The 25,348-nt window shown below is 44.6% G+C and overlaps 1 protein-coding gene across 26 annotated transcripts in view; it reads right to left on the bottom strand.

The window, feature by feature from the left end:
• Positions 1-10,683: 10,683 nt before the first annotated feature.
• Positions 10,684-25,348, bottom strand: part of TACC2 (transforming acidic coiled-coil containing protein 2) — a 150,538-nt gene continuing 135,873 nt past the window's right edge. For all 26 annotated transcript variants that reach the window (XM_074590240.1, XM_074590248.1, XM_074590242.1 and 23 more), the window contains 6 exons: positions 25,147-25,223; positions 20,601-20,644; positions 14,277-14,437; positions 13,344-13,450; positions 12,093-12,213; positions 10,684-11,259 (listed from right to left, as the gene is read on the bottom strand). In XM_074590240.1, coding sequence (XP_074446341.1) covers positions 11,194-11,259; positions 12,093-12,213; positions 13,344-13,450; positions 14,277-14,437; positions 20,601-20,644; positions 25,147-25,223 — 576 coding nt within the window. In that variant the 3' untranslated portion in view covers positions 10,684-11,193. The remainder of the gene's footprint in view (positions 11,260-12,092; positions 12,214-13,343; positions 13,451-14,276; positions 14,438-20,600; positions 20,645-25,146; positions 25,224-25,348) is intronic.

Here is a 25,348-nt window from a genome sequence, read left to right as displayed (position 1 = left end):
TAGTCCCCCTTGAACTGCTTCAGGAAATTAAGCTGCTGGATTTTTTTTCCACTTTTGAGGAGTTAATTAGTTTTCTGATGTGTTATCATCCTGCTGCAGAAGAGCAGAAACGCAGCAGCAGACGCCGCTGGTGGCAGAGGGAGGCTGGCAGCAGCCAGCCCGTCGGTCCCTTGGCCTGCAGTGTCCCATGCTCCCCGTCCACTGCCACTGCTGCCCTAAGAAGCTGAGACCGAAATCCAAGCTTTCAGGAGCATGTCTACAAGCAATGCAACAAGCTTTGACAGTTTCTGGATTTAAATAAATAGATCCCACAGCAAGGCCAACACTTCAACAACACTTATAAGGAAAAGAGGGAAAAATTGCATTAAAGTCCTACTACTCGGATCAGGGAAAATAAAGTATAATTTCCAAGGAACATTTTCTCTCAGGTCACTGTTTCTGACTTGGACCAGCATCTTCTGTGATCTTCTGCATGTAGGCAAAAAGATTTCCTTTGGATTGGGTTTCTGGGCATATAACCTTTGAGAAAAAAAAATAGGAGGAAAACTTAAATATTAAGACTTTTCAGATCTGCCTAAGGACTTATTTGCTTGTTCCTTCACCCAGTTTTCTCAGCTGGCATCAGCAGAGACTCCCACCACCTCCCAAACCTTCCCTCTCCTCTGCCCTCAGCCTGTCACCGCTGCAAGACCAGTATCCAAAGCTAAACATATTTGTACCTTTTTTTTTTTTATTGTAAATTTCTGTTGTTCCTATGCAATTTTTCTATTTTTACACAAATAGCACCGCCATGAGATGAGTTTGTGTTACCCGTCCAGCGTGCCACCCTTTTGTGGAGGCCACGGTGGTACGTACATGTGAGGAGCTCATCCCGTCTGTGCCAGCTCAGTCGCCAGACCCGCGCTGGAGACGCCGCTGTGCCTCGGCTGAGGGGCTGAAGACCAGGTTTCTGTCAGCTGAGTGGACGTACGTTGATTAGGTGACACCCTAAAGATGTGAATCCGGCAGCAAAGCAACGAAGGGGACTTTACCGCAGAAAGAATAGTTAAGAATGAGCACAGCCATGCTCAACAAAAACTCCGTCAGTGAGCCCCTGATTTGGCGCTGCAGCCTCTTTAGGCTTTTCATGCAGAACTAGCAGAGTCTAATCCGATTTAAAATGCGTCCAAATTCCCAGCAGCTACCGGCAGGGAAGCGGGACAAAGCTGACATCCAGACGGGCGGCTCTGGGAGGGGACCTGGAGCTGGGACAGGGCTGAGACGCCCGAGGGTCGGCGTCTGTCTGCAGGTCCCTCGCTTCCACCAGGGCGAACTCCCAACGGCAGCGACAGCCCTAAACCTCCTCCCGGTTTCAGCCATGGGCTCCAGCCCCGTTTCCTCCGCCTGACTGGGGCTTGTGGCCACCTTGACCTCAGCTTCCCAGTTACCAAAATAACATGAATGAAAACGTTTCTCTAGTTGCCGGGCAAATCTAGAGCAAAATTGTTTAAGGGGAAAAAAAAAAAAAAAAAGGAAAGAAAAAAAAAAAAAAGAGAACTATTTTAAGCACTATTTTAAGCGCTGGGGCTGACTCTGTATTTCTGGAGACCAAAGCAGCCCGCAGGCCATCTGTCTCCCGGAGAACTTGTCTCTGAGCCTGGGCACAGAAAGATCCTCAAGCACACCACGACTTAGAAATCAGCTCCAAGACGGGGAGGACTGTTTTATTTGCTGGCTCGGGACACCCGGTCCACGGGCTGCTAATCCTCTCTTCATCCTCCCGATGAGAGCAAGCTGAAGGAGAGGTCACCAGGATTTGCCCCAAATAGCTCGGGCGGTCTGGAGCCAAAATTTGGATAAGCATAAAAAGCTTGGGATAAGCCATGTTAGAGTAAAGGTCAGCTGAGATCACCGAGTGCTGATCATTTGTGAGCAAAAGTATTATTTTCAGTTTCCACAAGGGATCCTGATTTTTGATGGCTTTTTCAGGGACTGCTTCTCTCTAGCGTTAGCAGGAGGTGTCAAGTCAAAGCTTTCTTCCCCCCCCCCCCCCCCCCACCTGTCATTGTCCTCAGAAGGGTCTCATCGAGGCCAGCTCCGAAAGCCTTATTGGCTTGCACAGCTCCTAAAATATCACGGCTGAAATTGCCAGCAATTGGTGAAACCCATTTGACGGCAAAACCACCCTCATTTCCAGAGCATCGCACCCCGAACACACACTGGGGGGTTTTTAACACACACCCATCTCGGGGCTGGGGTTTTGACCCCGCGGCTGTGCTGGGATTGGGAAGGGAGATCTACTAAATCTGGAAAAAAATCGCGAGAGCCGAGCGGCGTGGGGGAGATGCTTTAGCAGAAGCTCCTCCCTGCCCTGAGCCTTGGGGAGCACCAACCAAACCAACCCGGGGACGAGCCATTCCCTTTCATCTGCTGCACAAACATTACCAAACGCAAAGCAGCCGGGTAGAGCTCTCCTCTCCACCAGCTCCTCCTACGCCTAATTACAGGAATGCTAATAAACCCGCCGTCAGTGCCCCCCGGGCACAGCCCCGCTCGGATGACTTCCCGATGAGCGTTTTTCCTGGCTCGGTTCGCTGCCCCACTCATGGCTTTGCTTCGTCCTGGTAACTGATTTGCTCTTTCCAGAATCACGTTCATCGAAACCGAATATTTAACAGAACCAGACATGTTTATCCAATACGAGGAGTCATAGCTGGCTGGGAGAACGTGGAAACTGAAGCGATGGAGGCCGCCAAGTGCTCATAAGCACTGTTAACGGTACAGCGCAAAAGAGATGTCCAAAAAGGCAGCTCCCAAAAGCACAGCTGAACCCTCAGAGGGACTAATCGAGGGGAGAGATGAGGACAGGGGCTGTCACTCGCGGCTCGTCCCTGCCCACGTGCAGCTGGTGGTGGCAGCTCTCAGGAGAGAGACCAAACAAATGCATCGAGGCCCGTTCACACTGCAAGGGTGCTTATTTGTCCTCTACGAGAGTGGATTTCTTGAAACGCGTGTCCTAACCCCCGGCTCTGCAGCCCCGGCAAGGCTCAGTGCTCACAGCTGACTGGGATTTAAATGGATCCTGCTTTAACCGCAGGTCCTGGGTCTCTGGCGTGGCCGCCGGTGGGGCAGGAGCTTTTCTCCGGAGCTGCCTTGGGGAGGCCTTGGCCATTGGGTCTTCATGCACTCAGCACAAAATAAAATAGAGCAAAACCTGTCACGCTGACAAAGACTGAAACTAGTAATCATCCCAGAGTTGGGGGAGGCAATTTAGAGATTATCACGCTATTAGAAATGTCATTCCAGTGACACACGTATATGAGAACTTGGAATTAATATATATATACACACTTCGGGATATTTTCTTTTCATTTGATGGCACTCCTCCAAAAGATGCAGAAGGGGTTAAGAACAAGTTGCTAAAGGCAGGCGATCATCCTCAGGATGCCAAGAACACACCTCAAAAGCTCTGTGAAGGTTGGGAGAGCACAGGAGCGAAACCACGCACCAAAAATTTGTCTTTGAGCAAAATCAGGCTCTGACCTGGCCAAAGAGATGCCAGCCGGGTTGGCTGAGAGCCAGGGCTCGTGCTGCAAACACTGAGCTTTTTGCGCTGGAAATCAGAAAGGGAGGGTGCCTGGCTCGAACCACGACACTGGCATCGCTTAAAACAAGATTCCAGATGTCTCGAATTAAAAGTGGTAGGAATCAGCGCCTGCGCTTGAACACCGGCCTTCACTTTTTTGGCCAAGCCTCCGCCGGTGTTCAAATATCTCCCCTCCTTGAGCGTTTAAAACGCGAAATGAAAAACCTTGTGGTGTGGGTGAAGGGCAGGGAGTCTTTAGAAAAGGGAAACGGCTTCAAGTGACAAATTCCCCTTCGCCTTTCAAACATGATCGCGTACTTGCAAGTCTTTTGAGCTAGCGGCTAAAAGGGTAGTTTTTGAAAGGAATATTGCCTGCGGGGCTAAATCAGGTCGCTAGAATAGGTGTAAGCAATTTTAGTAATAGTGTACTCCCTCAGAGGCGACTGGTGCTACGTGCGGGGCAGAGGAGGGTTTGGGTGGCTACGAAACGCTCGGCATCTCCTCCCGCGCTCGTTCCTCTGCTTTAGTTTTGTCCTACAAAAGTGGGTTACCTGCCTCCCGTGGACACGTGTCCCTCAGGCAACACATAGGACTATCCTGGCGCAGAAAGTGCTTCTGCTGGCGCTTCGGCAGCCCGTTCTTTTTGCGACACCTCCTACAGCAACATCCCGAGGTTGTCAGAAAGCCGATGTGAGGTCGCCCGTCTCCAAGACACCATTTGGATGATTTTCTACTGAGAACGCGGTTTTTGCAGTCCTTCACCCTGCTAGCTCTTGAACTCTCACAACTGCAAGTTCATCTGAAATGTGTTGCAAAATGTATGTATTTGCCTTTATCAGCAAAAAATCCGTAACCTCAAACGAGCTGTTTTTGACAAGACCTACTTTCCACAAAGTTGCGCTGCCGCGTGTCATCACGTGCTGCTTCTGGGGCTCCTTCTCAACCGAATCCCGCCTTGGCTCTTCCCTTGTTTTCTTCAGATGCTGCCAAAGTCCGCTCGTACCTATGCCACCAACACGATGAGTTTCTAGCTGCACTCTTTATACATACTTTTACTTGGATTAACACCGTTATCACTTTTTTCCACTCGGTTGGGAGTAAATATGCTACATCTGAGCACGGCATAAACCTGCCAATTAAAATTACCCCATGTCCTGCTGGCTTGGGATGATAAGAGGGAGCGTATGTGTGTGCGGGGTGAAAATAACCTTGAGCTCCGTGATTTGCAGTCAGGACTTCTGGTTTCAAAAGCATAAAGCTCCTCCCCAAAGGCGGTCACCAGCCACAGGCGACAGCTCCAGGTGACGTCCCAAACATCTACGGGGTCCAGCCAGGTGGAGACCCTCTGGAGCGATGCTCACAAGGAAACCTGTCGCAGTCGGGCTTTCATTGCACACAAAGACACGACAGCACAAGGTACGAGGGTGTTCTTTGTTTTAATCCCTACAGAACAGAGCCACACGACTAAGGTTGCACATGAAAAAAAGGTTAAAGAAAGAAACCGTGCCCTGTGACACCAAGATGTAGTTAAAGCTTCTGTCATTAAACAGCCAGCCAGCATCGAGGTGATCTTCTCTGCGCCAGATTTTAAAGCTCACAAGCTTCCAGAATTGCTTATTCCTCACCAAGAACAAAGACAGCTTGGAACCCTGCTCTCACTGCGGAAAAATTTGGGTGTGGACAAATATTAACAGAAATTAGGTCGTCCATTTACATGTACATATCCCCTTTGAGACAGCGCAGGGGCACTTTGCTCAGCTCTGCCCTCCTGGTAGGTCCCCAGAGGCTCTCCTTGTCTAAGAGAGGACTGGGAAAATAAGGAAACACTGTCTGTACTGCCAAAACCAACAAAAGGATGAAAAGAAAACATGATTTGGGGGTATCTGTAAGTCCTACAAGCGGTGGTTACAATTGAGAGTTTCTCTCACTTATAAACCAGAAAATACGAATCTCTTTGGAGATCCTTTCTGGAAGGCGAGTGGCTAGCACTAAGCTCGAGCCCCGGCCTCACCCAGCTGATCCACGACGTACATCCAACTGATACAACAGACGGAAAACAAGTCCTATCGTTTTGAGTTGCAGCAGAATGCATTTCATTACCAGCTTCTGCTCCTTTTGTCCCAACTGTCTGTCAACATTAAGGAAGACAGAGCCTGTCTTCTCCCGCTGGGCCGGGAACGATGAGTGGGTTTTGAGGCTTCAGAACAACCAAGGTAAAGACAATTTTACATAAAACTGGGAATAACTGGTTGTGGCAATGGAAACTTTAAAATATTTTCTGTATGTTTCTGAGTTTAAAAAAAATATTCCTTCTATTTTGTTCCATTTTTTCTGTGCTCTTCTTCCTGTTAATGCTTATGCCAAGAACCATTGTGAAACCCCTCCGGTACCATCAATCCATAAATAGGGTTTATCATTTCTAGACACATACACGCCTGCACTGCTTCAGGTTCGTAATTAGTCAGGAAAAATGTCAGACCCGTGAAAAGCAAGACACAGCCCGTGACGTGCTGGGTGACAGGACCAGGGGGAGGCGGTGGGAGGCTCTGAGCTGCCTGGAGATCCGAGTCCTGGCTGCAGCCAGGAACGCCAGATGGTGTTTGTCAGGAGGATAGAGCCTTACCTTCTTATTTTATCATGGAAATACCACAGCAGAGAAAACTATCGACATTCACTGTTTTATCTCACAGATTTAAGAAATACAGCCCACAGAACAAAAGCCAGAATTCCTGCTGGAAAACACGCCGCCAGATGCAGCTGGAAATCCCAATTAAAGGATGCAGGTTTGTTTATCAAGAGCCACTGTCAGCCATTGCATGTATTTTATTTTCTCATTAAGGAAATGCAGCGAGCATACACACAGATGCCATTCCATACATATTTATCATTACAGAACAATCAGAAAATAAAGATACAATCAATACGTGTTTCCTGTAGCAGAACAGATTGAACGAACTCATTCAAGCTGAGAATGAAATGAAAAATACTTAAACCAGCCGAAGCGATTTTTGCGCAGACGAGATACTTAAGTGTAAATTAACGTTCTCAGCCAAGATCTGTTGCACTGTTGGAAACTTTATATTCAACAGCTTTATCAGACTTGTGCCTAGCAACTAATTATAGACCAGCGCTGCCTTGTCTGAGAGCCCATTCCAACAAAACCCCAGAAGAATAGCCCCAGTCTGAAGCCACCATCTGCACGAGATGAGGAAAGGACCCGGAAAGAGCACAACAAAACAAGGAGACAGTTTGGTCCGTGTGTCAGGCGAGAGCTACAAGGCAGGTCAGGGTTACGCTCTACATGGAGGTTTCCGTGGTTATTTCACTTGAAGCAGCTCTCTAGAGTTTGCAACCTGAGTAAAATTTTTGTGAATGTGCAGACTTCTATGACACACTGCCTGGAACTGATTTTTCAAAGAATTATACCCCCAAAAAAGTCACAACACAAAGCTAGTGGAAAAACTACTTTGCCACATATTTTGTGAGTTCCATAAACTTGACAACCGAATCTTTTTCTAAATGGGCAACTAAAACTAGAACTCGAAAGCCCACCTCTACTTCGGTGACGCCAGCTGGACTTTAAGCCAGTTCTACGCACGTTGTGTGCCAGAGATTAGACCCGATCATCACGGTTGGACATTAAAATCTATGAATACCACTCATCTGCTTGTCTGTCCCTCTGAGTTTTGAATCAAAGGAGGTACCGCCCTGCTCTCCGATGTCATAGACCCAAGACCCTGCTTAGTGCCACCACATCGTGTGTTACGTCACTTCTCCTCTTGCCTAGTCAAAGGACCATCTGCCAACTCGCTAGTGATGCACGATGCCTTCTGCAATACGTGGCCCATTCTGGGCCATTTAATTGGTAAGACTGCGATGAATGGGATTAATAAATATGTTGATTTAGTTCTTTACATCTCTAAAGATCTCCAAGTAATTTCATTCACTTTGCAAAATGAAAAGACTACACAAACCACCACAGATGAACTCAATCACATCACTGAAGGGGGAGATGTCTACTCTTACTCTCAAAGAATGAAGCCTAGGGAAGTGAAGAGTTAACTACGTAGCTGAAACCACAAGAAGAATCTGGATAAACAAAAATATTATTATGCAAGTTATAATTTGCCTACAAGACAAGGATTAACCACTTGTTCTCAAAACCAGCAGTAAAGATAGAACAAGCTGATCTTTGGAGGCAGATTACCGGTTCAAAACAACTTCCAAGCTCTTTTTTTTCCTTCTTCTTCTTCCAACATTGTGATAAGATTCTCAAAGGATCAGAAAAGAGATAACTAGGTGTTTGGGGTTCTTTCCCAGGAAATATACATAATATAACATACCTCCATGTATTGTTCTCTGAATTACCTTCTCTTACCAGTTTCTATTAATAGTAAATGATCTTTATTTCAAGATTTCTGGCTTTGTCCAGCTTGCAAATGTTCTCTGAAAGACTAATTTGCTTGCTAGAATTTTCAGTCACTTTGTGCTTGAAAATTTTAGCTTGCTTTTGAATGGCTGCCAGCAGTGAACAGCATTTGGAAGATATTGGTCCTTTACCCTACTAAAAGGCTACCTGCAGCTAAGATTTCTCCTTATACATATTCTCTAAATCCTAGGAAAATGTTACGTATTCACACAACCAACCCCTGATGATAAACAAGAAGAGGGCAGCGTTTCTTACGTATAGGTCGAGACATTTAGCAGATGGAACAATTTTGATCTGAATGTGTCACGTCTGCCTACTGCTTTTTGCCTACCGAGGAAAATGGTACGTGGAGTAACGCGATGAGGAAATATAATCATCCCTTTCTAAGAAGGCAGACTTGTTGCTTCAGGATATGCTTTTTTTCCCCCCTCATGTCAGCTTCAACAGCGGGTGCCATAGCAAGGAGAAGACGAGGAGAGAGAAGTAGCTGGCGGAGGTGGTGACTCTGGAGGCCAGGCCTTTTGCATTGCAGTTGCTGGAGTAGCAGCAGTGAACGCTCACTCCAGGCGCTCTCGATCCGTCCCTCCTCGCCCGCTCGCAGAAGGACCTGAACGAACAGGACTTCATAATGCCACCTGGAACAGAGCCACATTGAACCCAAACCGTCCGTGGTCACCCGCTCCCGTCTGCATCCCCCCAGAGTCAGCCCGACCACCCACTACTGCGCAACAGCATTAGGTTTGGCCGTTCCGTCCAAGTAAAGGAAAACAATTGCATCGGAGATTACAGCACACTGACAGGCTCCCACTTCGGTTGCAATTTATCATCTTAGATACAGCTGATGCCCCTTAAACATCTCGGACCGGGCTCAAGTGCAGTGCCTCGTTAGCTTCTTTTCTTTCCTAATTCACAGGGAAGTTATTTAACTTAAAAATGACGGAGTTAAGTAAGAAGTGGGCCATACTTCAAATGCTTTTTTTACAGCTTTCCCATAGCGGGGATAGGGCCGATCGTCACGGCACAAGTCCGAACCGGGGGTGATTACTTACTTGCTTGTCCTCTAATGACCGCACACGCGTCCGAATGCCCTGGGCATTGCTGCGTCCCTTGTCTGTTACAGTCGTCATCACTAGAACCTACACAGGTGTAACACTGCAGGGCCTCGCCTGGCATTAAGGGAAGAGAGACCACTTATAGCAGTAGCGTTTAGAGCTTATTACAAAAAACATTTCTTAAAATATCAGCTACAAGCTCTTTCTAATTTTGTTTGAAGCACATGCAAAAACGGCAAAAAGGTTTGAAAAATAGCTAGAGATTCTGCAAATCCGATCAATTTTTCTTTTTTAGAAGTGGTCCCGATACTGATTTTAAAGATATTTTAAAAAGCCATATATTATGTTGTTACAATTTGCCCTTAAAATAATCCAAGAACATCTGCTGTTCTGTAACTGCATCCACACCACCCTGTAACATTTTCAGAGCAGAATCCACTCTGACAATTTGGAGCACCATGGCTTTTCCCCCTCCGTCATGATCTTTGGTCCACAGTACCATGAAAAAGTATATTGTAAACACATAAAACCTTACTACGATCCACATTTCATTTTCTCCTAAAGTATCCATTCAGCCAGAAGGCACGACAGCGTATCTTAAAAAGTTTTGCTTTTGTTGTAGCATTACAACCATAACTCGATCCTCTTTCTTTTCCTTGGTTCAAACTACATGGTCTTTTCAAAGGTAGGCATGAATTTAAGATATATTTAAAACACCATCCTTCAAACTCGCAGAGCAGAGGCAGCCTTGCTGTCCACAGGGACAATTTAAAATTGTTAGCATACATATTTATGTTTACGTTACTTAGCAGAGGTGAGATTCCGTGCTGCCGACCACATGCTGAAAATAACCTGTCACCAAAGAGACCCAGGCGAGAAGCCCAGAACGGCTGAGAGGCTCAGCCACGCCCGGAGTAGGAAATAAGAAAGAAATAAAAAAGGAAAGAAAAGGGAGTTGACTTACTTTTGAGTACAAAAAGGGAGCTGACAAGGACCAGGCTGAAGACTGTCCACATCATGGAGATACAAGCGATGTACCATTAGCCAAAGAAAGCAGTTTGTTTGCTATTAAAGCCTTAACGCTTATCTTACATACCTAATCCTCTGCAGAGGATAACTTACGGGATAAAGAGGTGTGCGAGAATGCTACTTATCTAGCTTATTCTGCCGGTACTCCTAATCACACGTACTTCATCTCCGCAAACCCTGCAGGCAGAAACCTTGTAGTAGCGGGAAGAAGAAAATGTGTTCACCTTTCAGTGACAGATACGCTTCAAAACCACCAGCCCAGCGCCGCGCGCCACAGCCTGCAACTCACGCAACCACTCCCGTTCCATTTGAACGGGATTTGCTGGATCAGGGTCAGAGTATTAAACATTTTGGAGGATTAAGGCTATGCTTGAGACCTGACTGGTCCAAATCTAGCACATATATATATACATATATATATGTTTTTATAGAGAGAGCAAGATGTAGACACAGGTCTGTGCACAAAAGCAGTATATTCTTGGGACCCACGGGGTGCTCGAAGCTGTGACCCATGAAGTGCTTTCTGTGAAGGCATTCGTTAATCAGAGCTGCTGGAGCTGGCGCTGCACATGAAGTAATCAAGTGAAGGACATAAAATAGAGCCATACTTATCTTCAACTTTCAACGAAAAAATTTATTTACAATAGAGAATTTCATTTAAGTGACATGCATTTTCTTTTTTTTTTTTTTTTTCCGTTTTTAATTTTATTTTACAAATCAGCAAATGCAGATAAAGTTTACACTCCTTAAGGCAAGAGTCCCCATGCAAGTAATACATGTTTATATTAAATCCAAAAGACATCCAACATGGGAACTCATGTACAAAGGGAAGGCTAGGATCAGCAATTTGTAATTTCTTAGAGAACTTGACAATCTCCCTGATACAGGAACTTTGAGATCAACTTGCTATGAATTATACTATGAAAATGCAAACAATAGCAAGAAATTCTGATAGTCGTCTTAGTACTGCATACAATTAAATCAACTTTATTTAGAAAGAAAATACAGTAGTGCATACGAAAAAGTGAAAATATAACCTGTCCACATAAATGCATGGACATCAGTGTGCCAATGGTCATATTGCACTCAATATCGAAGTCCAGAAATTTGGTTAAAAGTTAGCTTTTCCCCATTTTGGCAATCAGTTCATCGCAAATCTTTGTTAATTCTTCTATCTCTTTATTCTGGAAAAAAAAAAAAAAAAGCCATATTAAGTATTATGAAAAATATTATTGTTGCATTGAGGTTTGTTTGAGTTACTGAACCTTTGGGAGAAGTGTGGGACAATTAAGTTTTCTCCAATACTGAGAATATAATATCTATATATAGAAAGAGATATATATAGAGAGATATATGGATAGGTATATATGCCTACATATATGTAGATATATAGAGAGAGATATACATGCCTACATATATAGAGAGATATATGGATATATACATGCCTACAAAGTACAGCTGACGTATAGTGCATTCAAACGATATGCTTATTGTTCCACATACAGCTCCTCCGACTTCAATAAATGCGATTTAGCACTAAAGCAGACAGCTTTACAGCAGTCATTCCTAGCACACGATAATAACACAGAGTTTAAACTTGTTTCTGGGCTGCGCTTTTACAGCATTACCTTGCCCCTGTTTTCCAGGGGCTGCGAGGAAGGACGAGCTGCAGTACACTGACAGCAAGCTCCTCGGCTGAGCGAGAGACCACGAGATAGAAACAGGGAGCTCCTACAGTCGCTTTTGCCCTAAGCCGCACAGATCTGTATCTGGTCATTTTGTCTCCGGTCACAGCAGAGGCACAGAAGCCACCACACAGCTAAAACTAAAAATGGAAACAAAAACTGAAAGAAGCTGCTGGGCCAGCTGGACCTGAGGAGGCGGAGAGGTCCCCGGGCAGACCTCGGCTGTGGTCTGAGCTCCAGAGGAGAGCTGGAGGCAGCCACCCTGGGGAAGTTTCACCGAGCTTTGGTCATCCCGTTGATTTCTGCGTTAAAAGAACCGAATTCCTGCTTACCTTTTGTTCCAGTGTTCTTTCCAATGCGTCCACTTTCAGCTGCTCTTTACGAAGGCTGGCCTGATAGGCTGCTTGCTCCTGCTGAGCCTTGCCCCTCACTTGTGCAATTTCAGCATTGGCTCTAGAAAAACAACAGATTTTTGTCATGTCAGGCTCTCTACAGGAAAGGACGGTGGGTACCGAAGGATGGGCTGCATCTTAACAGAGGGGTGGTGAGGGCAGGGCTACTTTCTGCCTGTCCTTGAAAGTATTTTGAGACTTGTCCCTACAGACTTTTCACGACTCCCTCTCTTGCTCAGCAGAGGCTGCAATGTCTTTTCTTAACGTCTGTGTCATTCCCTCCCCGATTCTCTCAGACATCTGTGCTGGGGTCATAAATATCACTTAGGTGGAAGTGTTTTCTGGAAGTTTCCAGATCTAATCTCCGCTTCTTACAGACTGGACTCGCAGCTGGGACAGCAGCTGGAAAGTAAATCCAAGTCTCACTTGGGTTTAGGCACTGATCAATCCTAGTGACATTTCAGAGACATCTCTTGGGTCTAGGGGACTGTAACATGAGTCCTGAATGTAATCCCTAGAAATGCTTCCTTGGTTGTTACACGGAAGCGTAGGAAAAAAAAAAATTAAAAGAAAATCAACTGGAGCTGCCTCTCTTAAGCCCCAATCAGATGTTTGCTCCTTAACGGTGGCTTAAGGAGTTACTATCCGTGCACATCTGGCACGATCTTTTGTGTAACTATTCCTCGTCGCCCTCAGCACAAGTTGGGCTGGTCCAGCTGAGGTAACTGGGCTAACTGGGGAGAGGCCGCCTGACTGATTCTGCACTGAATCACCTGAGCAGCACTTACGTGTCCTGTTCTGCTGAGGGACGCGGGGGCAATAATACGGCAGAGGGGCAACACCAACTCTCTGGGGCTGGAGTACTGGCTGCGGGTGCAAATACCTGAGCTCAACCCTCCACGGCTGCATAAACCTAGCTAATGGCTTCTCTCTTGGTCTTCCCTGGAAAATATGTTAAAGAAACATGAAGACATTTGATAAAGATAGAAATCTAAGGTGTTCTATACGGTCAGGAGGTGCAAGAAACACCAGCACGTTACAGAAATTCTCATTAGGGCATTTCATTCCACCCTCCATCACAGAGCACTCTGCGCCCTGCGTATTGAGGGAGCAGGTTTGGGATACAAGGTCCAGGGACAGGAATCCTCCTGCAGCATGAACTCCTGAAAAGGGACGTGTACCATCCATTACCTGTCCAGTTTTTCCTCAGCGTGAATTTTGAGTGCTTGATACCTCTGCTCTTCCTTCTTTACTCGTGATAAATATTCCTGCGCACATTTCTTTAACACTTCTTCATTCTTAAATGAGAAGATTACATTAAAGTTAATTCAAGAGGTTGAAGGGTAGGACAGGCATCTATTTGTTGGGGTTGTTCAGCCTGGAGAAGAGAAGGCTCCGGGGAGACCTTAGAGCCCCTTCCAGTCCCTAAAGGGGCTCCAGGAAAGATGGGGAGGGACCCTGGACCAGGGAGGGGAGCCATGGGACGAGGGGGAATGGTTTCAAACTGAAAGAGGGGAGATTTAGATGAGATATGAGGAAGAAATTCTTTGCTGTGAGGGTGGTGAGCCCCTGGCCCAGGTTGCCCAGAGAAGCTGTGGCTGCCCCATCCCTGGAGGGGTTCAAGGCCAGGCTGGACGGGGCTTGGAGCAACCTGGGCTGGTGGGAGGTGTCCCTGCCCGGGGCAGGGGGGTGGAATGAGATGAGCTTTAAGGTCCCTTCCAACCCAAACCATTCTATGATTCTATGATTTGCAGGAGTCACATTCAGATATTTTAAGGGCTGCAGTCTAACACGGACACCCAGGCCATCTGAAGCAGTATTACGCAAGGCAAAGAGCTTTACAATGCTCCTGTTTGCATTTGATGCACGGCTGCAATCCTTCATCTGAGGATTATGTTGTGTCACGCGCTTGAGACATAACCCCCGACCTGAGGAATTCACCTCCTAGGTTTTAACAGAAGGCTCAGTCCAGAAGCCAGCCCTGACACGTGCTCAAGTCCCACGGTTATGTGACATCTCTTAGACACTGCCGTCTCATGTAGTGCATCAGATCCAACTGGAACCAAAGACGTGCCCTCTGCTAAGCAGCACTGGTACATGAGAGAGGACTTTAACAGGACTCACCTTCCGAAACCCCTCCAATACTTCTTTCATTTTTTCGTATCTCCTGAAAAGATCTGCCAGTGATTTCTCCACTGAGTTCAGATCTGCCAAAGCTTGTTCCTTCTCCACAATCAGCTGCTGAACGGTGTGATGGGAGACAGATTTCTCTCTCTGTTCATCCTCTGTTAGAAAGAAGAGAGGGGGAGGAAAAAAAGCGATTTTCAGAAGGGTTATAGTAGTCAGAACACTGATTTCACTATCATCTATAGCTTCTACTACACTGAGCTCTACACTGTGTATTAGTAAGGTCGCGGGATCCAGAAAAGTCATTTTTATATAAAGACACTTTTTCCTGTTTTGGAAAAAGGTTGCTAAATAAAGGGATATTTAAATATTTTGATGTTGGGGAAAAAATGTGAATGTATCTCTGTCCTGACGATTTACTTCACTCTGAACTCGGCTGCTCCCATGAAAAAGGCAGTGTCGGACTTCCCTTGTCTGCCTGAAGATGCACTAGCTGAAGGAAAAGGACATTTATGCATATTACTAGCACTGGTAATAAATTATTTGCCATTGCTGATATATGCTTGGCATCTCCTGGCATCTCTTCTAATCCTATACAAAAAAGGCACTTTGTTTAATGGAATTCAACTCAAATTCTTCCCTTGGAAAAAGAGTTTTGCAAACTCTCATTCTTAGGATTACTGTAGCAAGCGCCAGGCAGGAAATCTAACATTAGACAGACTTTCTAAGTTCTGGTCTGCAGAAAACATCCTCCAAGCTTCTCCTAGGTATAGTTAAATTTGAGGCAGGGATGGTGGGAACAACAAAAGCAGAACCCAAATCCATATGGAGGAGAACTTTTCAAAGGAATCGACTGAGTAATGACTTGGAATACCCGTCTAACACTGGAAGACAAGGTCTGGCATTGTCTTCCAAAATGCTTCCTTGTTTGCTTCATATCCTAAAATATGATTCCTGTGTCCATGTTTTAAGGGCTACTTTGAGCGATACTGAAATAAAAAAAAACAACCTGCAAAACATAGCAGTTTTATATTGCCTGTGTTTTCCTTTGTCTATGATGGAAACTAAAATAAGGTGAGAAGTTCTCCCATGTAAAAAGCACGGGGCATTGCAGAATCTACAACTTTTCACTCAGGCCTTTATATTTTGAAATATAAAGAATTAAACGAGAGGTGGATTTTTTTATTTGAATGGAAGTCTTCATCTGAATTAAGCATTTCATAGTGCTGCTCAGCTCTGGAATGGCAAAGTTGCTACCGTCAATTCCCAAACTGAGATCAACCTCTTCCTTCTGCGTATTCAATCCTTTCATACACTTCTTTCCCAGCCTGATTAAACCAGAGCAGCGACGATGCCGCGCCGTGCCTCAGCCCACCTCGGCTGTGTTCTGCGCTCCTCTGCCCACCCCTGACCGCGTCGTGCTGGGGCAGAGCCTCACCTGAGGTTATTTTGCTCTACATGATGGAGAAGATCAAGAGAACCAGGGAAGCTCTCAGAGCCCTGCACTGAGCTCGCAGAACTGGAAGTTGTAACATCTTATTTTACCGGTGAACAAACACCTTTGATATGGTAGGACTGAGAAACCCAGAGCCCTGTAACGCCACATCAATTTGATAACATTTAATGTTCATAAAAAATAAACGTTCTTTTCTATTTTGCCTTCTTAAAGATGAGTGTCTTTAAGAAAGCAAAATAGAAAAGATTTTGTTTTTATAATGTGATAATCTGTAATGGCAAATGAATGTATTTTCAAGTAAAATGAGAAAACCATTAGTCATCCTTTGTTTATTTCTCTAAATCTGAGAATTTGTCACCTTGTGTTCCAGCACAAGATTTGTTTAACCACGCTGGAGATCACACACTGTCTACCTTAATTCCAAAGCACACACTTTCAGGATGACATTCTTTGGCAAAACCTCCGTCGTCGCAACTCCATGCAGGGGAAGGGATTTGCATGATCCCATAATGTACTTAAATGAATTTAATGTCACAACTTTACTTTTTCGGAGACGGCTGCCTGCGGCAATTTATCGACCTCCTTCTTATTTGTTTCTAGGGCAATCTAGAAAGTTAGTAATTGTTGATTCCCTCCCTCGCAACTCCCGAGCTCTTCCCGTCCCCCCAGCGCCTGGCGGTGTCCCCTCGCCCCTCAGCTGTCCCAGTCCTCACCCGCTCACCCCCAGCCCCACCGCAACCGGCACACGGAAATTCGGGGCAAGCGATGCCCGACGCTCCCCTTCTCCTCTCCCTTCCGCGACATGCCAGAGGTGCCCATGGACTGGGGAGAGAGCCGGGGCCACCATTAGGCTCCAAGGGGAAACCGGGAATTTATATTGGGGCAGTGACAGTTAAATTGAAAAGAGGGAAAGTTTCCAGTGGGCATCTGATAATCTCTGATAACAGTTAAGACACATTCAAAACCAAAGTGGTTAAATACTACAGGAAACAGAAACTGTCACCTGGCTGGAAGGGGACTGGAAGATCTGTGTGATATTTTCTAGAACTACGCTGATAATCGTCTGCCAGTCAAGTCTTAGTTCAGCAGCTACAGATACTTATTTCTAAAGATATTTATGAGGTTATGCGATTAAAATATTTTAATTAAATGGCTTCCACGTCTGCAACACACACTGTCCACGGCTCACCAACAATACCAACGGTATGCTCGGGACTAACACTACCCAACTTGACAGAATCAGAGCACCACCACAGCAGATCCGCTTTCAGGCTCAGCTCAGCGTTACTCACATTACTTAATGGGAATGCAGCAAACGGAGAACAAAAGCGAAAGAAACTGAAAATGCAAAATGCCGGTGTGAAAGTTGGTGAAAAGCTTTACTTACCAGGCTTGCCTGTTTTGTTTTTGCAAGCAAATAGCAAGAAGCAACAAAAACGGAAGCAAAACAGAAAATCAGGAATTGTTAGGAAAGCAGAAAATAAGTAATGCAACAACCTGTAAGGCACAAAGCATAACATCTGTTTGTTTTTCATAATGAGAATTTAATTATGTATTTAAACGTACAAGTAGAAGGATACATTTTTAACAGGAAAAAAAAAAAAACAACACCAAACAACCCAGCATTGCAAATCCATCAATAAAAAGGAAATCCATGATGGATTTCGGAAGGGACTAGTGGATGAGGTGTGCGTAAGGTGGGGTGCTGTGGACACGGGGGTTTCGCAGGCTCCGTGCCGCAGGGCTGGCAGCGCCGGGCACCGTCAGCTGCACCACGCGGCTCAGCAAAGCAGCAGCACAAGCAGCAGCACGAAAAGCCTGCGCTTTTTTTTTTCTCCCCCCCCCCTCCTCAAATATAAGCAAGAATGCATTAGGGGCGGAGGCGAGTGTAGGAAAAAAGGAAAAAAAAGTTAAAACACCGGTAAAAAAATAGGCAAAGAGACACTAACAGGGAGCTGGACACTGACAGCTTGCAAGCTCTGGCTGTACAGAGTACGGCAGAAAACTAATTGCATAAGCTAAATGGGGTAATATTGGGTTCTATATGTATTTGACAGCAAATTCTAGACCTGCCAGCCCTTGAAATCAAAGCCAATTACTGCTTGCAATGCATGTTTTCAGTGCCTTTATAGGCACACATATACAATCATATATTGTTCAAATGGAATATTTTCAGTATTTGTTATATATTCCCATGGCAACGGATAAAAAGCCGAGCAGGACCTATCAACCACACCGAATATTCATTAAAGGGATTTGTGAAATTGGTTCACTTGTAATGCCCCGCTGACGAGGCTGTATAAATAGTTCAGAAGGGTTAAGTCATAAACAGAAACAGCACAGGCACTTCTTTTGTTACAACACAGATTTCACTTTAGCAGTAAGACATTCTTGTGATAACAGTTCAGTGAAGTATATGCAAATAGCACACAGACAATAATTTTTCCTCCACAACGTGGCATTTGGATGAGTTATCAGAAGGGACAGTAATTTACAACAAATGACAGGAGAAAGTGGGACGATTAGATCAAAAATTTACATTAAATGCAGGGAGAAGAAGCCTCGCATTAAACGTATTACCACGCTGCCGAATTTGCACAGTGCTCTAATTAACACGTGCTTTCTGTGTCACCGTTGTTGTTTCGGTTCCTTTGCAAATGGACAGCAAATTGCATTATTTATAGCTGTAGCTCTTAGAAACTTGCCAAAGATCATTTGAAAGACTCTGACTGATACTCTGGATTTGAAGTTTAAAGATCTTTTCTATTTCCTCAGTGGTCAACGGCCCGACGCTTCAATTATCCTCAATTTCTTTGCAACAAGAGGAAATGGCAACTGTAGAGTCTGCTATGTACGCCATGGCTGTGCCTTTGCCTTAGGACCCTTATTCTATACCTTCTTGCCGCACTGCGGTCTCACAATTTGAAATTTTTTTTTTTTTTATGTTTGTTTCTCAAAAATGGAATTTGAATTTGTTATCAAAAAGAAACGTCTGTCGCCAACTACATGCACACGCCTGGGGAAAAGAGGTCAGGTCCTGTGTTTTAGACGCGTGAACGGCCAGGTTCAGGGACGAAGCTGTACCAGAGCAGGTTTAGTGTAAACCAAAACGAATTAAGTTCTTTGCACACTGCGGTCACTCCTATTTTAGCACTTGCATGAGGAGGACGACAGACGTTATGTCAGAAGGCAGGCAAATTTGCTCAGTTGTACATACAAAAGGCAACAGAGGCATAACACCATAGAGAATGAAGCCAGGCATATTATTATATTATTCATTATTATTATATATATTTATGATATAATTTTATTATTATTATTTTTATCATAACATTTATTTATTTATCTACAGGCTCATTTTTCCCTTCACTTGAAAGGAGTCTGGGGTGTCTCCCAACGACTGAGAAACGCAGGAAGGCAGCAAAACTACTTCCCCCGACTCTCGTTGGGCAAAACTAACCAAATTAGCTACAAACATATGTAAACGCGACTCAAGCATTAATTAAAAAAAAACAAAAAACAAAAAAAAACCCAAACAAATTTAAAGAAACCAAACATTTGGGGGTCAGACAATACTGACTGTATATGAGGGGACTGCCCATTCTAAAAAGGGGCAAACAATACGATACGTGATATATCATACGATACATGATAGCTGTAATATAGCTGGAATAAAAGTCCTTCCCTGTTGGAAAGATGCAGGTACGCGGGTTGCGTTCCTGGCACACTGTGCTCTCTGTGACAGTTCTCTCAGGGGGAATAAGAGGGGGGGAAAAAAAAAAAAAATCTATCTTTTGATTTTTCAATAAACACAGTGCCAGCAGGCTGGATTCACACCACTCGCTGCTCGCAGACACCGTTAGCCGGGCTAGCCTTTCTCCTGCCTCTCACAGCCCAGATTTAACTCCGAGGCTGCTCCTAATGGATTTTAGCAGTATTTCAAATTACTCTGCTGCGTTACTTGAGCTTGTCCAGATGAGTTTGGTCCTCCTTTCTCATCAGCCGCTGCTTTTTTTCCTGCTTTTCCTTTTCCTTCTCTTTCCCAGCAATTTTGGCCATGGAGAACCCACGACCCTGCTCAGCCGTTTGCCTTTCTGGGAGACAGCTGGAGCTGAAGCAGTACAGGGCAGCACAAGGCACTGGCACTTTGTATAGCCCGACTAAGAAAAAGAGCTTTGGAAATCTTATGAGGAGGCTTTGAAATCACATCCCAGGGGCCAGATCTCCCACACCGAGGAAAAACATGAGTCCTGCAACCTTTGGTTTTGAAATGCTACTGCACGTAGCGTTTTTCATTCGCAGGGCGTGCTGTTAACAAAGGCGTTTTCTAATTATTGCGAGGCAAAACATGTCATAATTTAGACCTTAAAGGAGATCCCTATGTCAGTAAGTAACTGGGGAGGTGGACTGGCTGCTCAATCTCTCAACTGGGATTGGAGTTAATCTAGGTTTTGGTCTGCCCAATGCACTTAGCACGGATAATCCCTGTTGTTGTAGAGAGCTAAGTTTGGTATCTCCCATTAAACGGCCAGGAGTGGATGACTACAGGGGTTTTAGGTCACTGAAAGTCTCTCCCATGAATTGCGGGCAAAGCGTTTGAGCATGTTCCCTATGGGATAGTTTGATGCAGAAGGAAAAGCCCTGACCTTTCTGCATTACCCGGACTGCCTCGGGGGCTACTTTCTGTCAAAGGAAGCCCTGGCTTTTCATCACACCCTGGTGTCCTCGGGGACGGTCACGACTCCCAGCAGCACCAGCAGATGTAGTTAGCATCAAAATGCCGCCCAGAGACTTCAACTATGTTTCTAGGCTCTCTTCAGAAAATCAGAGCGGAGGATAGCATCTTACAGAGGAGAAACACCTACCTATCATCTGAGCAATCGTCTTCTCGTATTCTGAAACTATTTTCCTATAAAAGGGAAAAAAAAAGAAATCCTTTTGTCAAACATCATCATTGCTAATGCTTACTTAGAAAATAATGCTACTCAATAAGCCAGCTATGGTATTCTAAATGAGATGCAGAACCCCTTCACACTTTTATATGCTCCTTATTACATGAATAACAAATAAAACCGACAGCTTAAACATTGCACCTGATTTTTAATTCTCCGTGTAAGTCAGCATAGGTGGGGGGAGGGAAAAGGGACTGCTTTGAAACAAATTCTGTTATTTGAAACGTGTCCAAAGTACATTACCAATCATGATTTAAATATAAACATAATCACATCGGTCTAATTCAAGAGTTACAAAGAGTCTGGTTTTTCCATTACTTTCTCCCCTCTTCTCTATGTTTGTGTTTGCTTATTTTAAAGTTAAATGTTAAGTAAAGTTGTAATTGGTAGCAAGTAAACCTAACAGAAGTACAATTGGCCATCATCCAAAATATATCTAATCTTCCACTCCAAATGTGACTAAATGATCCATTAGCACTTAAGACAACGAGACCGAAGTATTCAATTATGTAGCACAAAATCCATCGTGCCCTATTTCCCGAATCTGTTTTTGAAACCGAGGTGGCAAAACGTTACTTTTAAGACCATTTTATTTCATATACTCACAGTAGGCTTTGAATTTCCTTCTTGAAAAGAGGTTAGCCAAAATAAGCAGATTAAATGTGATTTAGAAAGATGATCCATCCCTTCCCAGAGCCAAATAAAGCTAATGAAATGGGACTAGCTTGATCTGTGCTTTGATTCATGAGCCACGTAGGACTGCCTACGAAAAACAAAATTACCCCACACTTCATCTGAAGTGGATATTCAAAATAGCTCACTGGTATTTGAATATGTCTCTTTTGAAGCCTTCGCTCGCTTTCACTTGCTCCAGTTTAGAGAATTCTGCTGCAGTTGGTGAGGTTACGGAAAGGATGTGGGAAAATCCCGAGACAAAAGACAGGAGGACTTTTGGAAAGGAAAGGAGAAACTTGTGGAGCTCTCAAAAAAACAATGGAGTAACTCCAGTACCGCCTGTCTCAAATCGGAACCGCAAACAGAGCCCAGGACCCCCCGAGAAGGCCACTTGCCCCCAAGGTCAGTAGCGTCTCAGGTGTCGTGGTCCCGCAGAGCGCTCAGCAGGGCAGGGGCTCCCCGCTCACCTCGCTCGGCCTTCACATCGAACCGACAATTCTCGGTCCTGGGTCCAGAGCCCGTCTCTGCACAGCTCACCGGGCATCCACTGGGACCTGCTCGGATGCTGCTTTACCTGCTGACAATCCTGTTGTTTTAATTGGCTTTTTTCCTTTTTCTCTTTTTTTTTTTTTAACCATAAATGACACTTTTGAGAGCAAAGATAGCCTCAAGCGTTTGCCCCTAAAAGGAAGGGATTGGTTTCATGTCCAAAGAAGATTACCTCACAAAGCCTGCTGTAAGCAATAAGGATTTTAAAGCCATGTCATATCCTTGTAACACCAGGCACCTTTAGGAAGTTTTATCATCCTAGGAAACGAAGCCAAGGACTCAGGGCAACGAACATGACATTAAACACTGTTACAGACTCAGCTGCGCCACGGAAGTTGGCAGCAAAGTGAAATAACATTATCTATTTCTTATTTGTACCAGCTTAGACTAGTTCAAGTAGGTACCACGTGCTCTGCATTATCCAGCCTCATGAATCATGCGGCAGCTGTTCAGTAGAAGTGGATACTGCAATGGCACATTGATTTTTATAATATTTGATTTGGAAAGCGAGGTGAAGTCTTGCTCCAGATTCATGTCTTTCCATCAAGCAGCCTAAATAATGGTCATTATGCCTGGGGCACCAAAGGATGCTGCCCACATCATTCCTCTCTGTGATGCACATCTTCACCTTTACATGCTCCATAGGCTTAACTCCCGGTATTTTAGACATTCAGTCTATTTATTGACTTCCTGCAATTTCCTAAGTCATAAAAACACCGAAATCCAGGGCTACAAAGGATCTCTGAGGTCATCTGCTTGACTTCCCTTAATCAACTAGACCTCCAAACAACCATATTTAAGTATTTCTTGCCTGCCTCTGGTTGTACCCTTGGATTATGGTACAGCTCACCCAGGTTTGGCTCTTCGATAGTTACTACATTATTACAACTTCTCATCTCGGCTACTGCTCTCTGGAGTGGAATTTCCTCCAGTCTGACGTTTTTCTGGAAACTCAGCTGAACTCAGGGTATTCCACGTAGAGTACACAGGACTCGGATAAAGGAGCACTGCTTCTCCTTCTGTGGACAGTGATGCTTTTGTGCTCGCAACTCTTGATAATCCCTTCACTCCTTGCTTATCATCATGGCATACCTAATTGCTGCATCTCTAATTTACCACACATGGACTGTTTGAACATTTAATCTTCCAAGAGAAATCTGTCTTTGTGCACACATGCATATTTTATCATTTCGTGACAATATTAATCAGATTATTTTTTTTCTCCCGTGTGTTCTAGGGATGTGCCTGTGGGAAATTTGGCTCAGATAATGTGCTTTTTTCAAATCACGTTTTACTGAGGGTGTAGACACACAAGCGAATCACTGTGAGGAAGATGAAAGTACAGATCTACAGCGTGCCAGCTGCTCTGTGTCACTCCCTGCTCTCCTTTCGCTAAGGAATAAGCAACCTCTGTCGGTGCCCGTTTGCAGCCGGCAGGCGCGAGCACCCAGGTGGTTCCTGGAGAACAGACCAAGTACCGCACCTGAGTGTGTGCTGAACGCTGGGACATTCCTTATGCAATTCTGAATTTTCTTCATTCCTTGGTTTGCTTCCTCGGTTTGACCGCTTGCAGCAGCTCCTTTCCGTTTTGCCTCGCTATGCATTCGAGGGCTACGCCGGGGTTTTGTTTCCTTGCCCGAGCAGAGCGCAAGGGAGGTGAGAGAACTCAGCTGGGCACCGGGAGGTGGTTTTCCGAACGAAATGAAGCGGCTGCCCTTGCCTTCCACAGATGCCTCTCTGAAGATGCTTTGGCTCAAAGCCCTGTGCTGCCGCTATTCAAATCCGCCCTGTGGGACTCCTGGCATCCGTGCTAGCCTCTGCCGAGTCTGCACCGCACCTCCCTTTTCCCCTTACTCCCTAAGTGCAGTTTTCCTGGATACAAGCAGGAATGGCATATGCAGGTCATCACTTGATACAGCTCATCGGCTTTAGTTTTAAACCACCGAGATGTTTAATTCTGGGAAGAAGCTAGTGCTAGAACAGAAGTGATTTTGAAAAAAATTCAGTCTCAGAAGCAATACCAGAAACTATTACTTAAAAGAAGGATGCTAAAATAATCTGACAGTTTCCTTTTATTTATGAGTCAAGGAGGGAGGTGTTTTTCTGTCTGTTTGAAGGTAGAAAATAACAGGTTTTAAAGACTCCATGAAATACTTTCATGCAACTATATATTTAATATACAAATATATATTTATATTTTGCAATTGATGACCTTCTCAGATTCAGATCGCTGAGCAGGTCAAGCTCATCTGTAAGTGGTTCTTATGGGATTACCACTATAAAAAAAAAATAATTCAAGGCCGAAACTTTCAACTCACTAAATGGGAAGCAAGAGTGATTCTTTGAGCAATACTCCTCAACTCATGCACTACAGTGATTTTGTCGTCACCCTTCCAAGTGGTAGGACCTAGGCTGGGAAGAAAGTCAAACCAGTTGTGTTCCAGTATTTTATATTAAATATAATAGAGACAGGTTTTCAAGGAGAAATAGAATACATTAGAACAGATACAACTAGAAGAAAATGAAAAGCTCATGGCCCTTCTATCAGCCCTTAAACAGCAGCAAAATCCAAACTGAAATCAATCTTAGTGTGTGCAATAACTACAAAAATTAGCTCAGTTCAAAGAAAAGAGTGTAGAATCTCCTTGAAAGTCAACGCTCAGAGGCCAGAGTGGCTCCTTTGCAAGAAATGTTTTCCTACTGGCAACCGGGGTTTTGCTTTCTGTTGTTAAAGAAACTTTTTACAATGATCTCCTGGAGAAAGCCTGTACTACTCACAACAATCTTCACGTTCTTTCTTCTGTTGGCAAAACTCTTTGTGGAGAGTGAATTTTAAATTAGCGCGTGCACACCTCTGCCAGCTCCGCAGGCAGACCCAGTCAGTCAGGCAACAGAGACACCACCAGGCAATCCATGTGTGAATTCCCAGCACAAACTGGAGAAAATTCTTCCCTTACATTAACCTAGATGAAGACCCCTCTTATCTTGGTATTTTTTTGAGGATGTAAATGAGATTAGCAACACAGAAGTTTTCAGTGATTACCCTGAAGAGGGGTGCCCACCATGCAGAGCAAGTACAAAGCATCCGTTACGGATCAACCCAAAACCTGCAGTTAAAAATAACTAAACAAATTCAGCTAACCAAAGTAGTTGTACAGTCACGGTACTCTGTGTACTATCCACAGCTGAGATGAGACTCTCTGCCAGCGTGATCAGTGACAAGTTAATAACCCACCTCATCTCCATCACTTCCCTTCTGCTTTCTTCGTATTTCTCTTTCCACTCAGATACTTCTCTTTCCTTGGCCACAATCTGAAACGAAGAAAGCAAAGGGGGAAAAAAAAGTTAAACCGAGTGATCTATTAAAGAGGAAATTAAGTAAGTGTACAATATTTGATTTAATATCAAATTCTAATTAACAGAGGTACAGTTTTCAA

This window comes from Larus michahellis, chromosome 6, assembly GCF_964199755.1.
Source record: "Larus michahellis chromosome 6, bLarMic1.1, whole genome shotgun sequence".
Lineage (NCBI taxonomy): Eukaryota > Metazoa > Chordata > Aves > Charadriiformes > Laridae > Larus > Larus michahellis.
The sequence above is the reverse complement of the archived record's forward strand: the minus strand, read 5'-3'. Positions and strand labels throughout refer to the sequence as shown.